The sequence below is a fragment of the Barbus barbus genome, assembly GCF_936440315.1.
Source record: "Barbus barbus genome assembly, chromosome: 35".
Taxonomy (NCBI): domain Eukaryota; kingdom Metazoa; phylum Chordata; class Actinopteri; order Cypriniformes; family Cyprinidae; genus Barbus; species Barbus barbus.
This window is the reverse complement of record NC_136763.1, coordinates 27,120,727-27,147,281: the sequence shown is the minus strand read 5'-3', so window position 1 is coordinate 27,147,281 and position 26,555 is coordinate 27,120,727. Positions and strand designations below refer to the sequence as shown.

Sequence of the window (26,555 nt, the reverse complement as noted above, 5' to 3'; positions counted from 1 at the left end):
TAAAGAAGCTTTCAGAGAAGAGCTGATTGATGATGTTTAATTTCATTCTGTTGAATGTCTCTGATAGTTGCACGATGGAAGAATTAAATAACAGAAAAACTTAATTAGCTTTACTGTGGTAAAATCACTGTAATGCACAGGCTCAAGTGGTTTAGCAATACTATAAAAGACACCAATAAATAGCAACGTGTTTATAATAATGATAATCATTTTGGTTGTGTGTGCATGACCATGTACAATATGTCAACCTCCACTAAAGATCATTGTTGACAGCTCTACCACATCCATGAATACTAATAGGCCAAAGTGCAAACATGTCAGGCTCTGCCTATAGAAAATCCATGAGTTCCCACTGAAGCATGCAGAAATAGTTGGGTCTGAATTACTCAATCAATGTGAGGAAGCTGATGGCCTTTTGAAAGTGAGCACCGCTCGTTCAGCTCCTGATGGAGCCAGTGAACAAACTGAAGGGAGATCTTTCTGAGAAACAAATCAATACGTATAATTGCAATATCTCCCTTGCTGATATTGTTTGGGAGTTTTTAATTAGAGGTCATTCATTTCTCACCAAACAACCAAGCCATTTCAAGAATAAAGTAAGTTTAAAGCCATTAGCATTGACAACACTGAGATTACTACCATATTGAACTCTGTTAGTTTGGTTATTTAATAAACGCTAAATAACTAAGTTAGAGTAAGTTAGAGTCCCTGAATCAACTAGGTAGATAGATGCATACAGACGTTTTAATATTTGGTCAATTTGAGTTTGAATTGAACTTTTGAATTAATCATGATGTGATCAGTGAAATTGGCCTGAGAAGTTAGAGGACCAATGCATTAGATAATTCATGATGAGGATGCTGCCAGATCAGCGTGATATAGAGTTTCAGCTATTGTTCATTGGCCGGTATCTCGCTCTGTTGGCTGACAAGTCAGACTCATTGTGTCGCATCTTTGTATGTCTGCGCCAAACGTGCCCATTTTCCAGTGCTCAAGAGGTCTTCTCCATTGGAAACCACTGACTTACAGAACAATGACTAACTAACATCTCCTAGACATTTTATAATGGGACTTGCTGCTTCACATTTATCTTTGTCGAGCAGATGAGATCCACAGACCTGTACGCATGTGGAGAGAATGAACCCACAAAAAGTTTCAAGCTGTATGTGAATGATTAGAACTGCTAAAATATGAGTGATGCCTTGATTTGTGATGATATCAGCAGATGTTCAGATATGATGATTCTTCTGCAATGCAACCCATCTTCATCTTCAACAGGTCCCACCAAAAATGATTTGAAATATTTTTTTTGTTAAAATGAAGAACCAAAGCTAAAATGAAGAAGCTAAAGTCCCTCCCACAATTATATGTATGAAGTGATCATAAATATTCATTAGACATTAATACCAGTTATTTTAATCTCTTTTGATTTGGTTTGAAACCATCTTGGCCTCTCAGTTCATTTATTCTTTAAAGTGAATTGTAAATTATTCACTACTACTTTTAAACACTTAATTTGTGACCCCGGACCACAAAACCAGTCATAAGGGTACATTTTAATTTTTTTGTTGAGATTTATACATCATCTGAAAGCTGAATAAATAAGCTTTCCATAGGGTTTGTTAGGATATGGCAATGTTTGCCCAAGATATAATATTGAAAAAAACTGCCTTTTAGTTGGCTAAATTAAGTTCTTAGCAATGCATATTACTAATAAAAATTAAGTTTTTATATATTTACGGTAGGAAATTTACAAAATATCTTCATGGAACATGATCTTTACTTATATACTAATTAATTTTGGCATAAAAAAGGATCATTTTTGGCCCATCTTGTTGGTTATTGCTACAAATATACCTGTGCTACTTATGACTGCTTTAGTGCTCCAGGGACACATTTGTGTAAGTATTTAATGGTACAAATGATTTTTTTTACATGTTTATTGTCTACAAGAAGGTCTTGGTACAGAAAAAGGAGCTCTGAACATGTTGAACACATTCAAGCAGAATATTTCCTTCATGCCTGAAGGGTTTGTTGTTCGGTTCTCAAGAAGCAGTGTTGGTGTGAATGCAGCCATTTGTGTTGTGTGGTTGTGGCCAGGCAGGAAGAGGATAATGAGGTCACAGGAAGCGATTGGTCAGTGAGTAATCAGGGACGAGAGCCGTTTCTCTATGTTTTCTTGTCTGTACTTGTGCTCTTGTGGACTTGTGAAACGTCATCAGTAGTCACCCAAGTACTCTTCCAATAGAGTGGGGGAACTATGATGTCACTTTGTAGGCGGATCAGCTGTTAGCATGAAACTGGTTCCTTGACAAAAAGCCAATAGGATTTTTCCATAGGCTTTTGGATTATCGCAAAAGATAAGCTCTGTGTTCAATCATAGTTCATGAAATTTACATGTTTTGTCCATCAAGATACCCTTCACAAACTAATATAACTTTGACGAATTTTGAAACCTAAATAAAAGCACCAGAACTAAAAAGCTAAACTTAGGCTATAAACGAAGTACAGCAGCACAGTCGCTCGCCTTCAACGTCACGACCACCGCGCTCCCAACAACTTATTCAAACTTATTTTTAAAAAGGACACTGAATTTTGATCCACGCTACATGAAGCGTTTCATATAAACTGGAAAAAATACAAAACTAGAGTCAAACTAAAACTGAAATGAGAGATTAGTATCGTGAATAAATGAAATAATCATAACTGAAGCACGTATTTCTGTACATTTCGAAATAAGGTGCATTAAAAGTCCATAAATCCTTGATTAATATGAATATTTTAATTAAAAACTTGTCTCCACGTACTATTCAATACAATTCTAGTGCATTTAATCTATTAAATAACAGCAGAGTGAGTGAGTTTTTGGATTAAACTTATTTTAATGAACAAAGTACCACATTTCAGCTCTCATTTTGTTAGGGTGGGTACACAAAATGTTATTCTATCCTTGCTTCTACAATCTATATGCTTTCTAACAGTTTCATGTGGCCGTAAATATTTAATTTTAACGTGGCTTTAAGCACTATGCATCATTAAAGTTTCACTATCACCACGTAAAGCTGCTAAATGTGGTGTTTACATGTAATAATCGTAATATGAGACGTGCCGTTGAATGTCTCCGACAGCGCCTGTAGTCCCATTTAGCAACTTGTTAACAACCGTCGTTTTTAAGAAACGCAACAGCTTAAAAAACTCACGACTGTGGTGTAACTGGTGTTTTATGTCGTAGAATAAAACATGAAAGTATCTTGAGCCTGTGTGAACCACGGACCTTATTTAAGGGATTTAACCAAAATCCCATTAAAAAAACCCATTGACTCTGGGACGATGGAACCGGAAGTGCTAAAATGCTAACTCTCTTCTGGGTTTTCGCCTACAAAGTGACATCATAGTTCCACCACTCTATTCAAAGTTCACATTGAGCCAAATACAGTTCAAATCCCCAAGGAATCCTTGCTCTGCCCCTTTTATCAAGGATGCATCTAGAGGTGACTTGTGCGAACTTGAGGCAGCCAGGTATCCCAGAATGCATTTTGCAAGCGTTAATGGCGTAGGGGAAAACTGCAAAACTTTCAAAATATTACTGTTATTATGTCATCAAAACTGAGCTCAGACCTCTCAAGTCGTCTGGACTGGAATCTGGTCATTCAGAGTGAGATCTGCACATAAACACTCATGTGAAGAAATAAGGTTGCTGTAGAGCATCATTCTGCAGTTTTGGTACCACACAGGTCAAGATTAAGTACATAAATATGGTAAAATACAAATATTAGTACACAGGTAAAGCAAGAATGGAGCCATGTGTTTCATAATCTTTCCTGATGATAATAAGTGCTTTGTACTGAACGCTTGAAGACATACACAGATATCTGTACTGTTCTGAGCAGTGACGGATTGGGAGTAAAAAACGGCCCAGGAATTTCTCCCAAATAGACCCTCCACAACTAGCAGGTGCTTCTATCTCACAATATTACAGCAATTAATGCATCGCATTTATGGCAAACAACATCACAAAACCCATGGTGACCCTGCTGAAAAAAACACAGTAGAAACCATCACAGAAATTCTAATGACATTACAAATTACAAACATTACAAACCATCAACTTTTAACCATTAAAACTATAAAGTAATGGTTTCCTGTAGTGTGTTTTGGGATATGTTTCATTAGGATTTAGTGGTTTTAACAAAAGCCACCAATAATGGGCAACCAATTACCAGTAGGGACCAACAGGGTCCATTACATTTTCCATTAAAACCAATACAATTTCTATAACCAGTAAAACCATTACAAATTCTATTGATGTTTCTATTTTTTTTCAGCAAAGGATTGAAATAAATGTATTATTATATTAACTAAAATACTTGAAATCTACATAAAAAGAGCAGAACGCAACAATGTATATGACATAATAATAAACATAAACCTAGAATATAGAAATCTGAAACAACAGAATTATTCAATTTGAGTATTCATATGTGTGTGTGAGTGAGAGTGTGTGTGTGTGTGTGTGTGTGTGTGTGTGTGTGTGTGTGTGAGTGAGTGAGTGTGTGTGTGTGTGTGTTAATCAGAGCAATCATCTTACAGGCTACTTCATTTACTCGATTTTCCAACTCAATATCTCTCAAATGTAACCTGTTGTAGAATCGCTGCTGTCTCGTTAATTAATGGAATAATCACGTCAGACAATTTGGAGTAACAAGTGGATGTTCGGACTAGGGGTGTTACTATAGTGCTCATAGGCTACATGCTCTATAGTGAGAGAGACGGGCAAAGGTAACCTGATGTAACTGTTCACTATTTTCTTTTAGCTTCTCCCAAACGCCTTTATCTTCACATTTTTTGCTTGCTATCACGAGCCCACTCTCCTTTCAGTTTTGGTTTATTACAAGGGTCTTCAACTGGGGGTCCACAGCGGTACTGCAGGGGGTCCACAAATTAATGTTTGCTCAAGTATTTTTGTAAAAAAATTAAAAAACATCACAAAGAAAATAAAACATAAAAAAACATCCATTTTAAATATAAGCACCCTGAAGCACCCTCAGTTTATACTGTAATGATGTAATATATTATTGGCAAAACAGATTTAGCAAATGCTCCATTGCATTTTTGAGTTTGAGCTCTGGAGAATGTAACCAATCACAGACATGTTTGTTGAGCTCTTGAACGCAATGGCCAATCAGAGGTGTTTAAGTTAGAATTCACTCATCGCTCAAAATGCAAAAAAAAAAAAGTTTTTGTTCAGTGTTGAGTTATGCTCGCTCTCACAAATTCTCTCTCATTAACAAAGAACGACGCGATGTAAGTAAGAGATTCAATATGCAGCCAACTGATTTTAATGGAACCTCGTGAGATTGTGAACTGAGATGAGTGACAGCTGTTTAGTGATTGTAATGTTAGCGATCTTGCACACTTTTGAGGCTATATAGCTATAATCCACTGAATAAAAGTATTGTTTTTAATGCTGCTAAGAGGACCGACGGCCAATTACATGCTGCAAAGTTTCATATCTACATATAAATGACATGGTGATTCTAGCACGGTACAAGTGAAGTGACATACTGCCAAGTACGGTGACCCATACTTCTGAGTTTCTTCTGGGAATTCGTGCTCTGCATTTAACCCATCCAACGTGCACACACACAGCAGTGAACACACACACACACACACAGCAGTGAACACACACACACCGTGAACACACACACACAGCAGTGAACACACACACACACACACACACCGTGAACACACACACACAGCAGTGAACACACACACACCGTGAACACACACACACAGCAGTGAACACACACACACACCGTGAACACACACACGGAGCATATGTTTGCCATATGTTTGTGTTCCAAACATATGGCATGTCAAAATGATACGCACAATGTAAATGCAGACTAATAGAAATAGAAGTAGCTAAAGTTCAGGTAAATGTAAATGTCCATATGACTAGTAAAATGTAAATATATGACTCTGCAAATCCATTAAAATATTTTTTACAACAACTGCAAACAACTGATAAATTGTGATTTTTATCTCAACATAAGTACAAGTAATATACAGACATTAATTCATGTGCAACAACATGTGAATCATTTCTGATCTACTGTCTCAATATACATGTAACATAATTTATTCTTAATCATAATATGGCTAGTTTCTAATAATATTGAAGGCTATATGCTTAATATGTTGCTCTACTTCACACGTTTTGTATCAGGGGTTCCCTGCTCCATTTCTCTATCGCCTAAGGGGTCCTTTCCCTGAAAAATGTTGAAGACCCCTGGTTTATTATAAGCAAAAAATAGATTGCATTAGCGCTCCCTTTTGTCAGCTGTCAACTTTATCTGAAACCTTGTCTTTGATGATGAACCAGCCAGGCCGATGGCTGTCCGACAGAAAAGTTTCTCCAGATGGCCAGTCCGCCCCTGGTTATGAGCTTTGTCTGGTCCTGTCTATATCATCATAAAGCTGTGCAGCTAAAAGTAATGCCAGTGATTATTGATACATCATTTCACACAAGATAGCATGCTGTCGTTTTTGTTTAAATGCATAGGATCGGTCTTGGATAAGGCACTGGTATGCTGCGAGACTTTTTGATGGTGTGGGATATGAGTGTTACTACACAGATGCAGAGGTGCAGCAGATATCTCAGCGTACTTCAGATACGATGTGGACTGATGCACAAGCGTTGTGTTCCTGACATGATAGAGATCATAAGCAAACATTGTGGGAAAAGGCTGATCATTGCTGTTTGTCTTTGCGATTTCATAAGCTCTGGAAAATGTCTGCTTATTTTTCATAGTATGGCTCATTCCTGCTCTGTTTGTACACCTACACCATCCTCAAGACATCCCATAGTCAGCAAGCACTCAGAACCACTTTGTCACTACTATGCACTTGCATAAAAACTGATACAATATTTGCATTGTGTACATACATTTTACATTCTATTTAAAATTCCTGCATGTAATTACATTGTTGACTGTAGCCCAACACATCTCTCAGCCTCAACTGCAGTAGAATGGCCAAGATGGCGCCGAGCATGGCAGCCATGTTGCGAGCTCCAAGAAAACTCTGCAGTTTTTCTTATGTTTTATTTGTTATATTGTTGTTTTACGTGTTGGATGTTGTCAGTATAACTGTCTACGATAGACACACGCGTTTAAACATTGGTTCCTTTGTCGCGCAACGCAAACCGGACTTTGAGTTCTTGAACGCCGGCGCCTTGTTTACAGACACCGCATCAAAGCCCCTTTTCTGGGCTGCACGATTGCGACCGAGGACACGCCGCCGGAAAAGGTGGAAGAGGGCCGGCATCCTTGTCAGACTCAGACGCCGTCCCCTCCGACCTCCTCTCCCAACCATTTTTCTGGCTAACATTCAGTCACTGGACAACAAACTCTGTGAACTGCGGGCACGCATCTCATATCAACGGGAAACAAGGGACTGCTGCATTATTTGCCTCACAGAAACCTGGATGTCTGCAGTGGTTCCAGACTCAGCCATCAAGCTTACGGGGTTCTCCGTGCACCGCTCGGACAGAACGAAAGAGCTCACAGGGAAAAGCAGAGGTGGGGGCGTCTGTTTCTTTATCAACAACTCGTGGTGTGATGAAAGGAACCTACACTCTATTAAATCCTCCTGCTCCCCTGATCTGGAATTTCATATGCTTCTGTGTCGACCATTCTGGCTACCGAGGGAATTTACAGCGATCATAATCACAGCTGTTTACATTCCCCCTCAAGCCAACACAGACCAGGCACTCAAGGAACTGCATGGGAATATAAGCGAGCAGGAAACCGCGTACCCAGACGCGGCGTTTATTGTTACGGGGGACTTCAACAAAGCCAACTTCAGAACAATAGCTCCAAAATACTTCCAACATATCACCATTAACACGTGTGGTGATCGTGTACTTGACCACTGCTACTCTCCTTTCTGGGACACCTACAAATCGCTCCCCCGCCCACCTTTCAGCAAATCGGATCACTCTTCCGTTCTGCTCCTGCCTGCTTATAGGCAGAAACTGAAACGAGAAGCACCCGCCCTCAGGACAATTCAATGCTGGTCGGACCAATCAGACGCTATACTACAGGACTGTTTTGATCATGTGGACTGGGACATGTTCCGGGCAGCGTCTGATGACGACATAGAGGCGTACTCAGATACTGCAACTTGTTTCATCAGCAAGTGTGTAGAGGACGTAGTACCGACAAAAACAATCCGCATCTACCCCAACCAAAAACCGTGGATTAACAGCAATGTTCGAGCAGCCTTGTCAGCGCGGACATCTGCCTTTAAATCCGGAAACTCTGACGATCACAAACAAGCCAGTTACGATATCAGGAACTCAATCAAAGCCGCCAAACGACAATATAAAAACAAAGTTGAAGAACAATTCAACACCAACAACGCAAGAAGCATGTGGCAGGGTATTAATAACATCACCGATTTCAGAGGGAATAAACCAGCTACTGTGAACATTGCCGCCTCTCTACCGGACGAGCTTAATCATTTTTATGCTCGTTTCGAGGCTCACAACACCGCCCACACAGAGAGCACTCCCGCGGCTGTAGCAGAAGAGGCGAGCGCACTTTCCTTTTCCGTCGCAGATGTAACCCGATCCTTCCGACGGGTGAACATCCGCAAGGCTGTGGGTCCTGATGGCATCTCAGGCCGTGTGCTCCGAGCATGCGCATTCCAACTGGCCGGGGTTTTCACAGACATTTTTAACCTTTCCCTCTCTCTGTCTGTGGTTCCCGCATGCTTCAAAAAATACACCACTGTGCCCATACCAAAGAAAAATAAAATCACATGCTTGAATGACTGGAGGCCCGTTGCTCTGACACCCATCTTCAGCAAGTGCTTGGAGAAACTCATCAGAGACTACATCTGCTCTGTGCTGCCTGTCTCACTGGATCCCCTACAATTTGCATATCGCAGCAACCGTTCCACAGACGATGCTATTGCCTTCACCCTGCACACTGCTCTCTCCCACCTGGAAAATAAGAACACCTATGTGAGAATGCTGTTTGTGGACTACAGCTCAGCATTTAATACCTGCCTGCCACACTGGTTGAGACGCTCCAGACTCTGGGACTAAACGGATCTCTGTGCAGAGATGGGCAACAACACTTCATCCCCGCTGACCCTCAACACTGGTGCTCCTCAGGGCTGCGTCCTCAGCCCACTCCTGTACTCCCTGTACAGCCACACAGCTCCAACGTCATCGTCAAATTTGCTGACGGCACAACGGTGATAGGCCTGATCACTAACAACGATGAGACGGCCTACAGAGAGGAGGTGAGAACCCTGACTAAATGGTGTCAAGAGAATCACCTCTCACTCAACATCGACAAGACCAAGGAGCTGGTGGTGGATTTCAGAAGACAGAGCAGAGAACACACACCCATCACAATCGACATGACACCTGTGGAGCGGGTAAACAGCTTTAAGTTCCTTTAAAAGTTTTTTAAGTCTGCTCACACAGATGCAGTGCTGAAGAAGACACACCAATGCCTCTTCTTCCTGAGACGGCTGAGGAAGTTTGGAATGAGCCCCAGCATCCTCAGATCATTCTACACCTGCACTGTGGAGAGCATCCTGACCGGCTGCATCACCGCCTGGTTTGGAAACAGCACTGCTGGCAACCGCAAAGCTCTGCAAAGGGTCGTGCGAACTGCCCGTCACATTGTTGGAGGTGAGCTTCCCTCCCTCCAGGACATCTATGCCAGGCGGTGTATAAGGAAGCCCGGAGGATCATCAGTGACTCCAGCCACCCGTCCCACAGACTGCTCTCTCTGCTGCCCTTAGGAAGACGTCTCCGCAGCATCCGATCCCACACTAGCCGACTGAGGGATAGCTTTTTTCTTCAGGCTATCAGGCTAATGAACAGTCAGAACTAATACACCCTACAGCATACTCCCACCTTACGGTATGCCACGCACTGCACTTTAATTCCAATACAGTTCAAACTGGTCTACCAGTACACACCACACTAATACAACAGTCTTTTTGCAGCCACTGGATACCATCCAATGCACATCCATGACATTTGCGTATCCAGCTTATGTATAATCTGCTGCATCTTCGCATATTATTGTGTGTATATATGTATACATAGCGTAGAATGTGTACATACGGTGTATAATGTGTATTGATAACTGTAAGTATGTCTAATAGTACACTGTGTGTACTGAGTATATGTATGTGTATATTACACATTGTCATCTGTATAAGTCTGTATGTATGGTAATGTTTATATGTAAATTGATTCTGCACTGTCTGGAGCACGCTCTCAAGAATTTCACTCAGCAAGGCACATGTGCTGTGGTGATCTGACAATAAAAGTGATTTGATTTGATTTATTTTTAGTAGATGTGAATCTAGCAAGTACACTGTACACAGTATAATGACACAGCATCAAATGCTTGTAATTTGTCGGTGGTTACTTTACTGCAAAATTATATTACTTTGCAGCACTTTCATAGTGAAATGTCCAGTGTGTTACGTGTTGGTTTCTGTTTCATTCCTGTCTGACCTTATTTGGTATTTCCTGTTCTCGTTTTGTTAATCTTCGTTCATTTAGATCACCTGTTTTAATCAATCATCTTGTTTGTCCTTTGTTTCCGTTCCTTTATAAGTCCTCAGTTCTCCCCATATCTTGGTCCTGGTTTAATGTTATTTCAATGGAAATTTGTGTGTTGATGACAATTATTAAAGACTCCTTTCATCTACTCCTTCGTTGTGCGCCAGTTACTACAACTACGTTCCGTGACACAGTGAGTGGCACCAAAAGTGTGTTCATTTACTTGGACATAGATGAACATGAATCTGAGGATGTTTTATTATATTGGTTTGTTGTGTATTGCAGCAGATCAGAAAAGAAATGTCCAATGAGTCACGCTAAAAGGTTAAAACTCTCGCATTTGAAAATAAATGTAGCATCTGCAATAAAAGCTACACTTAACCTATAGTGTTAACAAAAGCAAATGTGGGATAAAAGCTTATTTATTGAAGCAACAATTTATCTTGCTTCTACAAGTCTTTGAGCTTTTTTATCATAGTGTTTCACGAGATTCATAACAGTGATGTGTAATGCTGCACCGGGTGTGCCATTGAGGAAGTTTACTACATCAGAAAAGCCACACATATGGAGCTGATTATATGAAGCTGATGTCAAAATGTATTAGTTTATAAATCATGCACTATGATAAATGTGTTTTGAGCTCATAACATATTATTGTGTAAGGAACCCCATAAAATTAAGTCTTTATTAATCGATAATCTGTACTTGTAACCAGGATTTGTGTGAAAATTAATGTATTTTTGCTTTTGTTTTATATAAAAGTGTGGTCCCACTTTATATTAGGTGGCATTAACTATGTACTTCAAAAAGTAAGTACAATGTACTTATTGTGTTCATATTGTTTTGCAAAACACTTTTGCTGCTATTGAGGTGGGATACAGGTAAGTTAGGGACAGGTTTGGTGGTATGGGTAGGTTTAAGGATGGTTTTACGGTGCAAGGGATGGGTCAACAGTGCAATTATAAATGTAATTACAGAAATTAATTACAGAAGTAATTACATGCAGGTATTTTTAAAATATAAGTACAATGTAAAAACATAATAACTAAGCGCATTGTTCCAAATTAATCTAAATGTAAGAACATAGTAGTTAAGGCCACTTAATATGAAGTGGGACTGGTACATTCTTTGGAGTTTGGCAGAAATGTGCCAATGAGAATACTTTAGGTTGTAAAAAGTGGGACCAAAGCTTTAAATAAAAGTGTGCTTACCTACTTCAGACCTCGAGTGATTCCCAACAAAATACTCTTTCCACTTCTACTTCTTAGTCAAAATGGTCCCGTGTGCTTTTGTCCGAATTATGTTGCCATGAGAGCAACTGTAATTTTGACTCTTGCTTTATAATGTTGTGTGTAAACAACCATCATTAATCTTTAAAAATGGCTTTCATGCTAAATATAAATACAATGATAATATATCAAAGTACACCTTAAAAGAACACTGCCAACAAATAAACACAATACAGTAAAGTGTGAATGACCTCTCAAATGGTATTTACATACTAAAACAAGTGTGCTTAGTGTGCTGCATACTAATCATTTGGCATTTAAATGATTTATGCTTTGATTACATTTGGCTACATGGAACAAAGGAACAGCTGAATGACTCTCTTGGTAATATTAAATATAACCTAGCAGAACACCGTACTGTACTGCCAAAAAAAGATGAAGCAGTGCATTTAAAGGACGTGCTCATTATGTCAGATTAAGACATGGAGCATTATGAAATCATTCTGCATTATGACAACAAGCTTCCATACTGATATACATTCATTATAGCCAACTGCATTTCTTTTTTCTATTCAGACTTAAATATTTAATCAGTCTAAAATACGCCAATCCACCATAATGGAAAATAATCACTAAATATATTAGAAATGCCAGTACTCTTTAATGGCATGCAAAAGGTAATAGTTCAGTGCTATGCTGTACAGAGCAAACCAGAGCACATTACATATTGAATATTTCACAGGTCAGCATAATTTCTGTAATCACACTTTGATCCATCAGGGTCATGCTGTCACACCATACAGTCCACAATGGCAACCTGCCATCACACTAACTATTACAGGGGTTTCAACAAAAATGCAATAATTCATGACAAAATGTTTTGATGTTTCTGTAAGTGGCATTATTTCTGTACACTAAAGCGGTGTTCCTGCAGCCTAAACAGCAGGTCATGGGTTCAGGTCTCAGGAAATGTATGAACTGATGAAATGTATACCATGAAATGCAATGTAAGTTGATTTGAGTAAAAATGTCTGCCAAATGAAAAAAAAAAAAAAGTGACCGCAATCAATTGTATTAAATTACAATAACACCACTGCTGAAACTAGCTCTTTCTCTCTCTCGATTTCAGTTTGAAGAATATGCAAAACCACAGAGAAAACAAGAATTTGTGTAACTGGACTTTGCAACAAGCCCTATACCTTACCATACAGCTAAATAATGATGAGAGCATCTGACACACCAGCTACAGCACTTTAACAATACATTACCCAATAAAATATCACCTCAGATACTACAACATCTTGCTCTTGTAGCCCTTAGGACAGTAAAAAGTACTGCCTTCATTTGACTGCACGCTTTATTTCGACACAAAATATGGAACAATTATATCAAACAGGTCAAATAAGCAATGAAATGAAACCAGCAATCAATTCCTGTCAGAAACTCAGCTCTGAGAAAGAGTCGAAGTCCTCCATCAGATCACCAACATATCGACATATTAGAGATAAATGTGTGTTCGTAGAGGTCTGCTCTCTTCCCACAGTAAAAACACAACTAACAGCACAGCCATGAAAACACATCAAAACATAAGCTTAGTCATAGTGGGGCTAGTCGGAGGATATTGCTGACTTTATTCGTTTCATTTCAGACATTTCAACTTATATGTAGCGTCGACCAGCTATTTTCTGATGTGCGCTCTCTCTCTCTCTCTCTCTGTCTCTCTCTCTCTCTGTCTCTGTCTCTCTCTCTCTCTGTCTCTCTCTCTCAGAGGAGCATCAGTGCTTCTCGGCGAGAATCAGGCGTCGGTTGCGGTGAACTCACCTCTCTCGGTCCTCTGGCGTGTGTTTGGAGCTCCAGAGCAGTGAGTTCGCAGGAGATCCGGGCTTGAGAGTAGATTGAAGTGACTGAGATTTTTCCATTACGTCTCTTATATGTTACCCCGAGGGGGAAAGCAAGCAGCTCTCACTGCATGGCGAAGTTTTCATTCATTCATTCACTGTCTGAGACAAATGCCCTTCATCTGTGAGCAGCTAGTGTGAATTACACACACTCCCTCCTAAAACACCTGCTGCTGTCCTAAAAACAGTAATATATGCAGGCCGATTCCGCCACTGAAAAAAAAAGAAAAAAAAAAGCAACTTTTTTTTATATAAAAGTTTTTCACAATTTTTTTTCTCGCAATTTAATATCTCGCAATTCTAAGAAACAAAAAGTCTGAAGTTTGAGAAGTTGCATTTACCTTTTTGTTTTATTCAGTGGATGATACATAGTTATACAATGATTTCCATGTATAGAATTAGATAAACATAGTTTGTGCTGAAGTTATTGTTCCTCTGAACAGGGCCCTTACACCATTAAGATGACAAAAACATCTCTCTATTGAGGCTATTCAAAAGCAGCTATTTTTTCCCCCACAAGCAACATATACATTGGAAGTATATAATTCATGTTTTACCACGTGACTGAAGGCTCTTAAAGTAAGAGTAAAACACACCAAAGAGCAGACGTTTCAGCCCATGCTTTCTTCAGTGCTCATCAAAGCATGGGCTGAAACATCTGCACTTTGGTCTGTTTTTAAGACACTTTTGCACATGGAAAATAAAAAACAATACTTTTGATAGACCTTTTTTGGTCTGATTGGATTGTTCTAGTGTGCGGACAATTTCAGCTACTTGTTGGATTGTCAGTCCTGTGTCTTGTTTCCCCCTCCTCTCGTGCCCATATTTGGCCTTCCTGTTCCTGTCCTCGTTTGTCATTAGTTCATTTGTCTCCAGCCCTGTTTGATTAGTCCACACCTGTTCCTTGTTGATTTCCTAGTGTTTATAAGCCCTGTGTTTCCCTGCCCCTGTGTCCGGTATTGAACGTCAGACGTGTTCGTCTTACCCCGATCTCCATGTTTTGTGTCTTATAAAATAAAATCTCCGTGTTGGATATCGCCATGTCTCCTCGCTCCTTGCCCCGAGTGCCACGTGACAGGCTTCAAGCTTTCTTCTTTTTGTTCTACGCACCTGAGAACTCATTGTTTTGTTTGAACACACAATTTATGTTTGATATTTAACTACAAACAGACAAAAAAGATATCCTCCAGGGAGTGGCATCATGTATTGGAGGGAAATCAGCATCACAAACATCCCTGCTTAAAAAAAATAGGAACCATCACAGAATTTGTAATGGTTTTACTGCTTATAATGAGAATTGTGTTGGTTTTAATAGAAACCGTAATGGACCCTGTTGGTCTCTATACTGGTAGTTTTGTCATCTTCTATTGGTGGCTTGTTAAAACCACTAAATCCTAATGGAGTATGTCCCAAAACAAACTACAGGAAAACAGGTTTTAATGGTTTTAATGGTTGGTAATGGTATTTGTAGTGGAAACCATCCGAATTTCTGTGATGGTTTCTATTGCTTGTTGTTGTTGTTTTAAGCAGGGATCAGTATTATCAATGGATCTGATGAATTCTGGGACGTTAGTTGGTTTGTATCACTCCAAAACCTCCATCCTGTTTGATCAAATTCAACAAATTACTCTGATAATATCAACATTTTTTAAAAAATCATATAAAAATCACTGATGTCCTCATGTGAACAATCACTCACTAAACGATAACTAACTTTGGCTCTTTATCAACATACTGTTCATTTTCCAAAAGTACTGCATGAGATTAACCACCCACTAAAAACGAAATTGTAAGTGGCAAACATCAGGCATACTACACAATCAGAACAAGAACAATAATAGAATAATAACAGTTGAATACAGCGTGTAACGGTGGAGTTGATGAGCGTCAGAACGCTCTCAATCCGTCATGGAAGGGCTCACTGAACGAAGTGTGGAGGAATTAAAGCAGCTTCAGGAGGGGAAGCAGGTGTTAATCTACAGCTCGTACTGTTTCTCTCACAGGCTCAGAAATCATTCCAGTAATGTTGAGAGCCCCATCTCAAACTTGCATATGTCCACATGGTAGGATGACAGTATATCAAATGGGATCAGTGGATTCTCCCGTCCTAGAAAATGGACTCATACAAATGGCCAAATACATTTAAACCGGAACTAGAGCTACCTAAACCAGCATAAGCATAGACTGTGGATTGAACAGTTATGCTTTAATTGCATTCAGTAAGATGGGTTTGTAAAGGTTGAACTGTTTTGAACATGGTGTATTAAAACTAGGGATGCAATAAAAAAATTAAAATTCTGGGCCGAAACCGAAAATTCTGGAAGCAGTTGGCCCGAAATCCAAAACTGAAAATGCTTTGTAATAATTATGTATTAAAAAATATAAAGTCATTATGTAAGACTTTTTAATTTAATAATTTTAATGATACTGAATTAATAAAAAGCCATTAAAATAACCCCACTTTTAGTGAAAGTAACAAACTCAATAAATAATAAAAATAAATTCAGTACTTCAGACTTGTGTGCCTCTAGAAGCGTGCGTTCTTGCAAGTGAACGACACATTATTGTGGATCCCAAAGAGGCACAAAATCACTTTCACAGACTTTTACATTAAATGTTCCCTCCTGGTGGAATGACCTGCCCAACTCAATCCTTCACCATCTTCAGGAATCTAACTCTAGCACACTATTCCAATTCTATTCTAAAAAAAAATGTCTTTTAGACTTTTAGTCACTCTAGACACTCTAGTCACTTACTGCTTGTTTTCTTAAAAAAATTAATATATATATATATACCTGTATATACATAGAACATCTAGTGTTAGGGTTTTTATTTTAATCTTTTTGTATTCTAATTGGTTTTCTTTTTATTTATTACACAATTAACAAATGGCCTCTAGCACTAGCTTAGTTTCCTTTTCAGATGCAACATTTATGAGAGCAGTATTTAAAAGAGTCACACAACATGGTTTACTCTGGTCAGTTTGCTGCTATTGTGCCATTATTTAATTATTTAAAAATGTGTTCTGTGTTCAGCATAAGGTGAGCTGTATCACCAGTATCTTTGATAAGCTGTTGAGCACCACATTATACAGCACTGCGCTTACAGTGGAAGTCTTTCTAGAGAAGTTAACAGCAGAAATGTGGTTAACGCATTTATATGAATTCTTCCACAAAACTGTATTTTGACACTCGTCTCAGTGTACCACCTCCAGACTTCCACAGTAAGTCCGTCACTGTAAACACAATCGAAAGCAAAGGTTTTAGAGGACACTTGAAGATGCTCAAGAGCCGGATCAGAAACACTGCACATGAAGGCTGAGGAGTGTGCTACAGTGGCAGATTTGGATCCATGCAGGAGTCTCTCAATATTTTAATTATTAGTGATGGCTGAGTAAAGCAGTGTGTAGCAGATGGAGGACTGGCCGCTCTGTGCTCCTCCAGTGACTTCAGAGAGAGCCGACAGATGGTGAAGGTTAATATTCACTCAGCCACAGTGGCAGCAAAAGACCAAGTCACTGCGATTCAGAGATGACGGACAGGGGTGATGGCAGACGGGACAGATGATGTTTCTGCAGAGAATCCAAGGATTCCTGCATGTTTTAGTCTGGCAAATCAATGAGATTGCTAAAAGACACATCCTTCTACAGCAGCAGCTCCAGATGCGTCACAGCTGAGCAACCGCTGCTGCACACCTGCAGTCAAACAAACCTGATCTGACCATTTCATGTCATCAAAATGTTTAAGCACCTTCCATCATGAGGGCTGCAGTTTTAAGTAGGGGTGTGCAATATACATTTACATTTATGCATTTAGCAGATGCTTTTATCCAAAGCGACTAACATTGCATTCAAGTTACAGTTTCTACATTTTATCAGCTCTTGCTTTCCCTGGGAATTGAACCCATGATCTTGGCGTTGCTAGCGCCATGCTCTACTATTTGAGCTACAGGAAAGCACAATGTATATCGTCTGCGATAATATCGCAATTGTTGTTTTAAAGATGTGCGATTTGACATTAGTATTTTATAAAAACCATTGAAAACACCTACAGAGTGCACGCATTATGTGAAGTCTAGACTATTGCACATTTAGAGCGTTCATTCACTGCATGATTCAGTCTATAAAAATACAATTAGAATGATCACAAATTCAAGACATGGGGCAGAACATTTGTAAAGAATAATTGACACTGAATTCTTAGAAAATAATGCACAATATTGTTAATTATTATTAATATTATAGTTATATTATAGTGTGCATTATTTTCTAAGAATTCAACGGACTGAAGTCAGTTATTCCACTTATACTATGGTTACCACACCACAAGACATCGATCAGATGATATATATCAAGGCATTCGTCCGTTTTTTTCTGCTTAAATTGTAATTGAGAGTAGGATTATTTCTTCCGCATCTTATCCAACACCTCCGTTGCTAATCCCAAAACATCATTTTAGACCTAGTAACGGAGGCTTGAGCCCTTGATAGCAGACAAATGCTGCTAATACAAGTTAATAACTAAGATATGAGCGAGAGAGATCACCTCTGAGTCTCTCAATAGAGTTCGGCAGCAATTTCTATAGTAATAGTGAAACTTTAAGTTAATTTTCTTCGTGAACAGCGCCGTTGTTGTTACCTCCCAGAGACAGATCTCCAGTGAGGACCAAGCCACTTAGCCATCGGGACTACTACATCCATGTAACTACCATCATTTACTCATCCTCACGTTGTTCCAAACCCATAAGATTGTTTGTTCATCTTCGAAACGCAAATAAACACACTTACAAACACATCTCACATATGTTTCAGCACATCAGATATGGTGAACGAGGGTTCAAATGCACTTGCTTGACCAGTGAAGTTCTGGATTCAATTGGATTACTTTTAGCATGTCTTTAAACATTTTGAAACATCAATCTTATGGTTCCATATTCTTTCAATTGAGGGACAAAAATCTTTCACGTTTTATTAATATCTTCATTTGTCATTTGAAGATGAAAGAGTCTTTTGGGTTTGGAGCAACTATCAGCAGCATTGATCATGATTATGGAAGTATTCTTTTAAGAAACATTTCTATAGCGTCTGTTCTCTGTGTAAGCAAACACAAATGTCATTCTGAAGATGATAATGATACATTAATATTTCAAAGGTTTTATTTGCACCTCAAGGTTTATTCAAAGCTTCCCCACAGAGTACAGCTTCAGTTATAATCATCACTTACTCCTATCTAATGAGTCAATCAACACACATGAAGAGATTCTGAGAGTTTCCCTTTTCCATCACAAACACCAAACCCATCATGCTGAACAGACGGGAGGAGGAAGAGCTGCTGCTGAGGATCTTCATTAGACACAGGTCTGATCTGGTTAGGCTTCTGCTGTTGTAGGTACAACTTTGACGTAAAGGGTCTTGGTGCTCAGAGTGTGCAGAGGGGACGCTTCCAGCTCTGAAACATAACCATAATCAATCAGACACAGCCAACATCTCAATATTACAGCCAATTACTCATTTTTAACAAATCACACACTGGATTTAAATGACTCCTGAAGCAAACGTGAGCTACTGCATGGCATGTTTGATTGTAGAACACAGTGGCTAGGGTGCTCAGACAGCTCGCAGCAGTCTGTGTTTTTGTCTCGTCTTATATGAACAGAGTCCAGCGTCTGCTAGACGGACTCATGTCGTCTCTGAGCAGAAGACCTGAGCACACAACGGCCATCTTGCTCTGTGCGTCTAACAGCACAGGCCACTGGGATATGACCCACTTTCTTTAAGACACCAACAAAAAAACAAACTCTCTTCTGATCTGCCGGGCTTCAGACAAACAGCATGAGTCTGATGTTTGAGAACGAAAAGGGTTCTGGCTCTGAGATGAGAAACGAGACGAGGAGTAATGGGCACTGTGTCTTTTATATCCAGATGTTTTACAGGAACACTGATGTACCGTGGAAGATGATGAGGGATTGCGAGCAGTGCTTCTCACGGCCACAGGAAACCTGCGCTTGGCAGGGAATTTCTGAGACAACTTTGGTATTATATTTAGCTTCTGTTTTTTTCCCCACACACGGGGAATTGGTGACTAAGTCAACCTCCAAACACACACACACACACACGTTTTTTTCTGTGAATTGTGGGGACTTTCTTTTAGGGGTGGGAGAAAAAAAATAGATTCTTCGATGCATCGCGATTCTCTCTTCAATGATTCTGAATATTTCAGAATCGACTCTGAGCTTGGTTTTTCCCCCGCATATGGCATGTGCACGCTAGAGATGTGGCGGGCTTCATTGCACAAAATTTGCGCAGTGAGAGACGTGCACATTGCTTGACAGTGTGTGCTTCCACCCGCCGTGTTTTACTTTAGATATGCTTTCCTTTATACCGCTTGGACAGCAGTTCTATTAGATGCATGAAACTCGCGCACAAAGACTTTCACGTGCACTTTGTGTTTGTTTGTCCTGAAGCGTGATTGTGGCTGCGGTTAAATGCACTTGAATTTGATGTACACACAGTCAGTTATGTTTTTAGAGCAGGACAAAACATCTGATATATGTGAACCTGCACCACAAAACCAGTCTGGGGTATATTTGTAGCAATAGCCAAAAATACATTGTATGGGTCAAAATTATAGATTTTTCTTTTATGCCAAAAATCATTAGGATATTAAGTAAAGATCATGTTCAAGGAAGCAATTTTGTAAATTTCCTACCGTAAATATATCAAAACTTCATTTTTGATTAGTAATATGCATTGCTAAGAACTTAATTTTAAACAGTAAATTATGCAAAATAACAAGCAACTCACTAACTAACCCTACAGTAAGTGCATGCAGTTGATTAATATTACTCAGTAATTGCTGTGTAACAAGGACACGTTGAAATGTAGTGTAAGTGAAAAGGAGATGACGTGTTCCTCACCTTCTGTAAGCTCTTCATTAAGGTACAGCACCAGTTTCCTTCCTCTCAGACCGAAGACTTTAGCCGTTTCACGCAGGAGTTCAGGGAAGTGTAAGGTGTTCTTCCCCGCTGGATTCATTAAGAGCAGCGTGGCCACGTCTCCAGTCTGACACTCTACAGGACAAACACACACACGCATGAACAACACATGCTACTCCTGTGACGACACGCGTTACCCCTGCTTTGACACACGCTACACACGTTACCCCTGCGTCGACACACGCTACCCCTGCTTTGACACGCTACCCCTGCGTCGACACACGCTACCCCTGTTTTGACACGCTACCCCTGCGTCGACACACGCTACCCCTGTTTTGACAAACGCTACCGCTACCCCTGCGTCGACACACGTTACCCCTGCGTCGACACACGCTACCCCTGCTTTGACACGCTACCCCTGCGTCGACACACGCTACCCCTGTTTTGACAAACGCTACCGCTACCCCTGCGTCGACACACGCTACCCCTGTTTTGACAAACGCTACCGCTGCGACGACACGCGCTACCCCTGCGTCAACACACGCTACCCGTGCGTCGACACACGCTACCCGTTTTGACACACGCTACCGCTGCGACGACACACATTACACACGCTACCCCTGCGACGACACGCGCTACCCATGAGACGACACGCGCTACCCCTGCGATGACACACGCTACCCCTGCGACGACACACATTACACACGCTACCCCTGCGACGACACGCGCTACCCATGAGACGACACTCGCTACTCCTGCGACGACATGCGCTACTCCTGCGACGACACACGTTACACGCGCTACCCCTGCGACGACACGTAGGGCTGTCGCGGTGAAGGAATTTCCCTTGCGGTAATTTTGAGTGGTTCAATAGCTCGTTATATACGACACGCGTTACTACATCGACGACACACGCTACTCCTGCGACGACACGCGCTTCTCCTGCGACGACACGCGCTACCCCTGCGATGACGCGCTACTCCTGCGACGACACGCGCTACTACATCGACGACACGCGCTACTCCTGCGACGAAACGCGCTACCCAAGCGACGACACGCGCTACCCAAGCGATGACGCGCTACTACATCGACGACACGCGCTACTCCTGCGACGAAACGCGCTACCCAAGTGACGACGCGCTACCCAAGCGATGACGCGCTACTAAATCGACGACACGCGTTACTACATCGACGACACACGCTACTCCTGCGACGACACGCGCTACCCAAGCGACGACACGCGCTACCCCTGCGATGACGCGCTACTCCTGCGACGACACGCGCTACTACATCGACGACACGCGCTACTCCTGCGACGAAACGCGCTACCCAAGCGATGACACGCGCTACCCAAGCGATGACGCGCTACTAAATCGACGACACGCGTTACTACATCGACGACACACGCTACTCCTGCGACGACACGCGCTTCTCCTGCGACGACACGCGCTACCCAAACGATGACACGCGCTACCCAAGCGATGACGCGCTACTACATCGACGACACGCGCTACTCCTGCGACGAAACGCGCTACCCAAGCGATGACGCGCTACTAAATCGACGACACGCGCTACTACATCGACGACACGCGCTACTCCTGCGACGACACGCGCTACTCCTGCGACGACACGCGCTACTCCTGCGACGACACGCGCTACTCCTGCGACGACACGCGCTACTCCTGCGACGACACGCGCTACTTCTGCGACGACACGCGCTACTCCTGCGACGACACGCGCTACTTCATCGATGACACGCGCTACCCCTACGACGAAACGCGCTACCCAAGTGACAAAAGGTTTGAAAGGTTGAAACAAAAAGGTTTCAACATTTATAAAAATAAATTGTCTTTGAAGTCACAAGTTAACCGACTGCTCATTAACTACTTGTGTTAAGTAATCAAGCGCATTTCTAACATTCACAAAAATCCCATCACACAAAATCAATGTCACACATGGTTATGACCTGCCCCCAAATGCCAATAATCAGTACATTAAGACACTTGTTTTGCTCTGCAAAGTTCAAAATGAACTCAGACCCAACCAATAAGATGCAATGCTAACATGTTAGCACTTGTATGCAATTATTATTGAATATCATCTAATTATTTTTCATAAGTCCCACCTACTTTTTCAGATCATTCCAACCGCCTGATCACACACATTATTAAACACCCACTTGAAGAATTAATCAAGGACTAGATGAGATCATTCTTCAGGACACATGATAAGTGTTTCAAAATTGATTTAAAATAAAATAGACAGAAGTGTAGACACACTCCATGGTCAGCTGCCTTCTAAGGGAGCATATTAATTTAAAATAAAACCTTATTTGTGACCAGTGTTATTTTAGCATCATTGAGAAACTGTTATAGTTTTTATTAATATATTCTATGCTATCTTATATATATATATGATAAGATGTGTGTGATGAGTGAAACCTACCGGCTGGACTGGCGTTCATGAGCTGCAGGTTGACATATGGACACAGCAGAGAGTCGGAGCTGCTCACGTCTGCAGGACTCGAACCCGAGGTCACCGTCAGCGTTTTCCTGCTCAGGGACATCAGGTCAGTCTCAGCGTTCAGCGCTGAAAGAGACAAACACACGTGTGACTGAAGCACCTTCATGTTTCCTTTCAAACCCTTTCAGGAATATCTACTAATATGTAAATGATTGTTAAAATGAGTGTCAGTGGACCAACTCAATTCATCTTACACGTGAAGAGTGCTTCAAATGACTCAAATGATGGCATTGTGACAACACTATCTGCAAGTGTGGGAAAACTCAGATGAAGACAACAAACACTAAACACACACACACACACACACGACTAAACACTGAACAGTTCACGGATCAATGACCTGATTGAAAACACACTCCACTGCTTCACTACACTCCAAACAAAGACAGATGGCCAAATAAATAAACCCGGACCTAAATGAAACCACACCTTTACTCCTAATTAATGACAGAATTCATAAGCTGAATATGAGTGCACTAATTAGAGAGAAAGTAAAAAGAAATAATAATAAAAACCTGGCTACCACAACCTGTGGTACATTATGAGTAAAAACTCCAGCTTTCTGCTCGTTCACAGACTGAGCGAATGTTTTTCACCAGAACACAAAAGCACAAATGTGTGTTTAAACAACGTCAGAAGGATTTTGGCTGAATGATCTCTTTAATTATTATTTTAATTATATTATTATAATAATGCTTTAACCACTTTTAAAAACTGTTTACTGTTGTAAATTACAAATGTACTGTAAAATTGTATATGATGACTATTTACACTTTACAACAATTTTAATATTTAAGACTTTAATTCTTGACTTTAAATCATTAAAATCGTCAAGCTTTAATTGTGGTGAAACACTGGTGAAAGGCTGTAATCATCTGTGCAGCAAACTATGTGAATGTGTAAATAAAGTGAACCCAGCATGCATTGCGTTCTCAAATGAGTGTAAACTCGCAGAACACTCACAGATTGAGCTGACTGCATTTACTGTGACCCGAAGCGCTCTGAGACGATCACTAAAGCTAATCATATCACAATTACATTGTTTGTATATCATTATCTTTTCATGTTTTACTGCAAATTAGAGTAAGCAGAGTTTGAAAAGTGAACTGAACATAAAACAAACATGTGAGGATGATCATGTTGTCTAGCATGATTGCGTCCTGAGCTTCAATCTGACCAATCTAAGAGTCACATGACCAATGACATTCATTTAGTTTTATTTGCTTGCAAATATGTCTAGCAATACAGCACTTTCTTTTAATTCCCAGTTTTAAATGAAAATTATTCAAATTTTCGATGTTGTTTCAGACATCTGGATATATCAGTATATTGCTCACTGAAAGTGTCTGATCCATTCTGGGAGTTTTTGAGTCTGGAGGTGATGTTTCTCACCTGTCTTCCCATTGAATATGGTCACAGGTGCACCATTGAGTCCAAAAACACTACAGCAAACGGTCTTGAGCCGCTCCACGTCCAGTATGTCATCGCCCTTGGGGTTCTCCAGCAGAACGACACCCTCTGAGAGAAACATGAATGGAGAAGAGTGAACATGGTTCTGAGAGAACAACGTGTTTAGAGAGCACACAGTAGAGCGGAAACGTGTCCCTCTCATCACAGAGGTTCATCAATGCTTGCTTGCAAACGCATCCGCTCACAACAGTGCACTTGTGATCGAGTCTGAACTCCAGCGGTGACGTACCTTGATGCTTGTCCTTGAGCGTGACTCTGAGGTTGACGTAAGCACAGGCCGCAGTGGTCAGAGGCGCTCTGGAGACGGAGGACCCTCGGACGATAGTTAACTCCAGATCAGAGCCTTTCAGCTGTCACACAAACAATCACAACCCTGACCCAGTGCACAACATATCCTTCGGAGGATGACTTGCTAAGGCATTGTAAAGACATAGCACAACATGCACGGAGTGCTCTTTTCTTAAAGGGGTCGTTCACCCAGAAATGAAAAATCTGCTGTTCATTGAGGCTCTGGATTACAGGTAATAATGTTGTAAGCAATGTTGAGTTTCTTGCACAGACCAATCGTTTCGCTTCGTAAGACCACAATATATCGCCAGGAGCCACAGGTTAATTTAGTGTTGCCTGTATCAACTACACTGAACTAGACAAAGGCATCTCTGAATTCAATAATGAAAATTGAGTGTTTAATCTTGTTTTTATACATTACTGACACTCTATCCTCCAATTTGATACTGTTAAGCAGGGCTGCCACTAACGACTATTTTTATTTTGATTAATCTATCGACTAATTTATCAATTAATCGATTAATCTACACGATTAATTTCCCACAAAAACTCTACAATTTTACTTAATATTTTATTAAACCAAATTTCTATGAAATCCTTTTTTTAAAGCAAAAGTAAAGTGCAGCATAGAGTGAAGAAGCAGGTGTCCATCTCATAATCACTGAAATCAGTTCAGTATTATAGTGTGAGAATGACATCATATCCACCTGTTCTAGTCTAATAATACACTTATCATCAAAAAACACTTTTTAAAGGAGTATTTACCAGAAATATTATTTACCAGAATTTATTTAGGTGAAAATGTAAATGTGCAGTATTTCTGAAAAAAAAAAAGATTTTTTTTTTTATATATATATAAAATCAATTAATTGGAGATTAAAATGGAATCCAGAAAATAATAGAAAACAGAATTTGGTACAGATAAAACTGTAAAACTCAATTAATTAGACAGGCTTTTTGATTAATAGAATTTAAATCAAACCATTAAAACAGAGTATAGAAAAATGTAAATGGAAGAAACTGAATTTGAAAATAAAACTGATTTCATAGGGCCCTATAGGGCCCTGACGGCGAGTAAATGAACAGCAGATTTTCATTTCTGGGTGAACGATCCCTTTAACACATTTTTATTAATTAAGTTCTAATTAGTTCCTACAGGTTTATTTTTTTCTTGCACATCATGCATGGGGATTCACATTATTTAGCTCATTTTGTGTGTAAAAAGTGCAAAAATGCATTGATTAGAGAATTCAGAAATGGTTTGCAATCACTATAATAACAAAATAATAATAATGTACTATAAACATAAGGTATTACAGGAGGAACCTCAAAACGCATGCAACACTGAGGAAAAATTAAATGAGGAGTGTTCATACAGTTGAGCTCAGCTTTCTGTGTCATTATTTATATTCTTATGTGTTAATTGGGTTATTCATTATTTCCTTCGCTAATTGCCATGTGATTGTGGAACATTTGGAGAATGAATCTAGAAATGCAGTCAGAAAACGTTCAAATATGTGCCTTGATTTGTGATAATTCAAGTGTATACACCATTAATAGTTCATTAGCACTTATCTTCCTGAACATGACAGATTTAATGGGAATTTTAATTAGC

The 26,555-nt window shown here is 40.2% G+C and overlaps 1 protein-coding gene across 4 annotated transcripts in view; it reads right to left on the bottom strand.

The window, feature by feature from the left end:
- Nucleotides 1-18,845: 18,845 nt before the first annotated feature.
- LOC306855204 (isoleucine--tRNA ligase, cytoplasmic-like) overlaps nt 18,846-26,555 on the bottom strand; it is an 80,847-nt gene continuing 73,137 nt past the window's right edge. For all 4 annotated transcript variants that reach the window (XM_079393696.1, XM_079393698.1, XM_079393695.1 and 1 more), the window contains exons 30-34: nt 24,882-25,002; nt 24,575-24,700; nt 23,105-23,248; nt 20,642-20,794; nt 18,846-19,173 (exon numbers count right to left, since the gene is read on the bottom strand). In XM_079393696.1, coding sequence (XP_079249822.1) covers nt 19,094-19,173; nt 20,642-20,794; nt 23,105-23,248; nt 24,575-24,700; nt 24,882-25,002 — 624 coding nt within the window. In that variant the 3' untranslated portion in view covers nt 18,846-19,093. The remainder of the gene's footprint in view (nt 19,174-20,641; nt 20,795-23,104; nt 23,249-24,574; nt 24,701-24,881; nt 25,003-26,555) is intronic.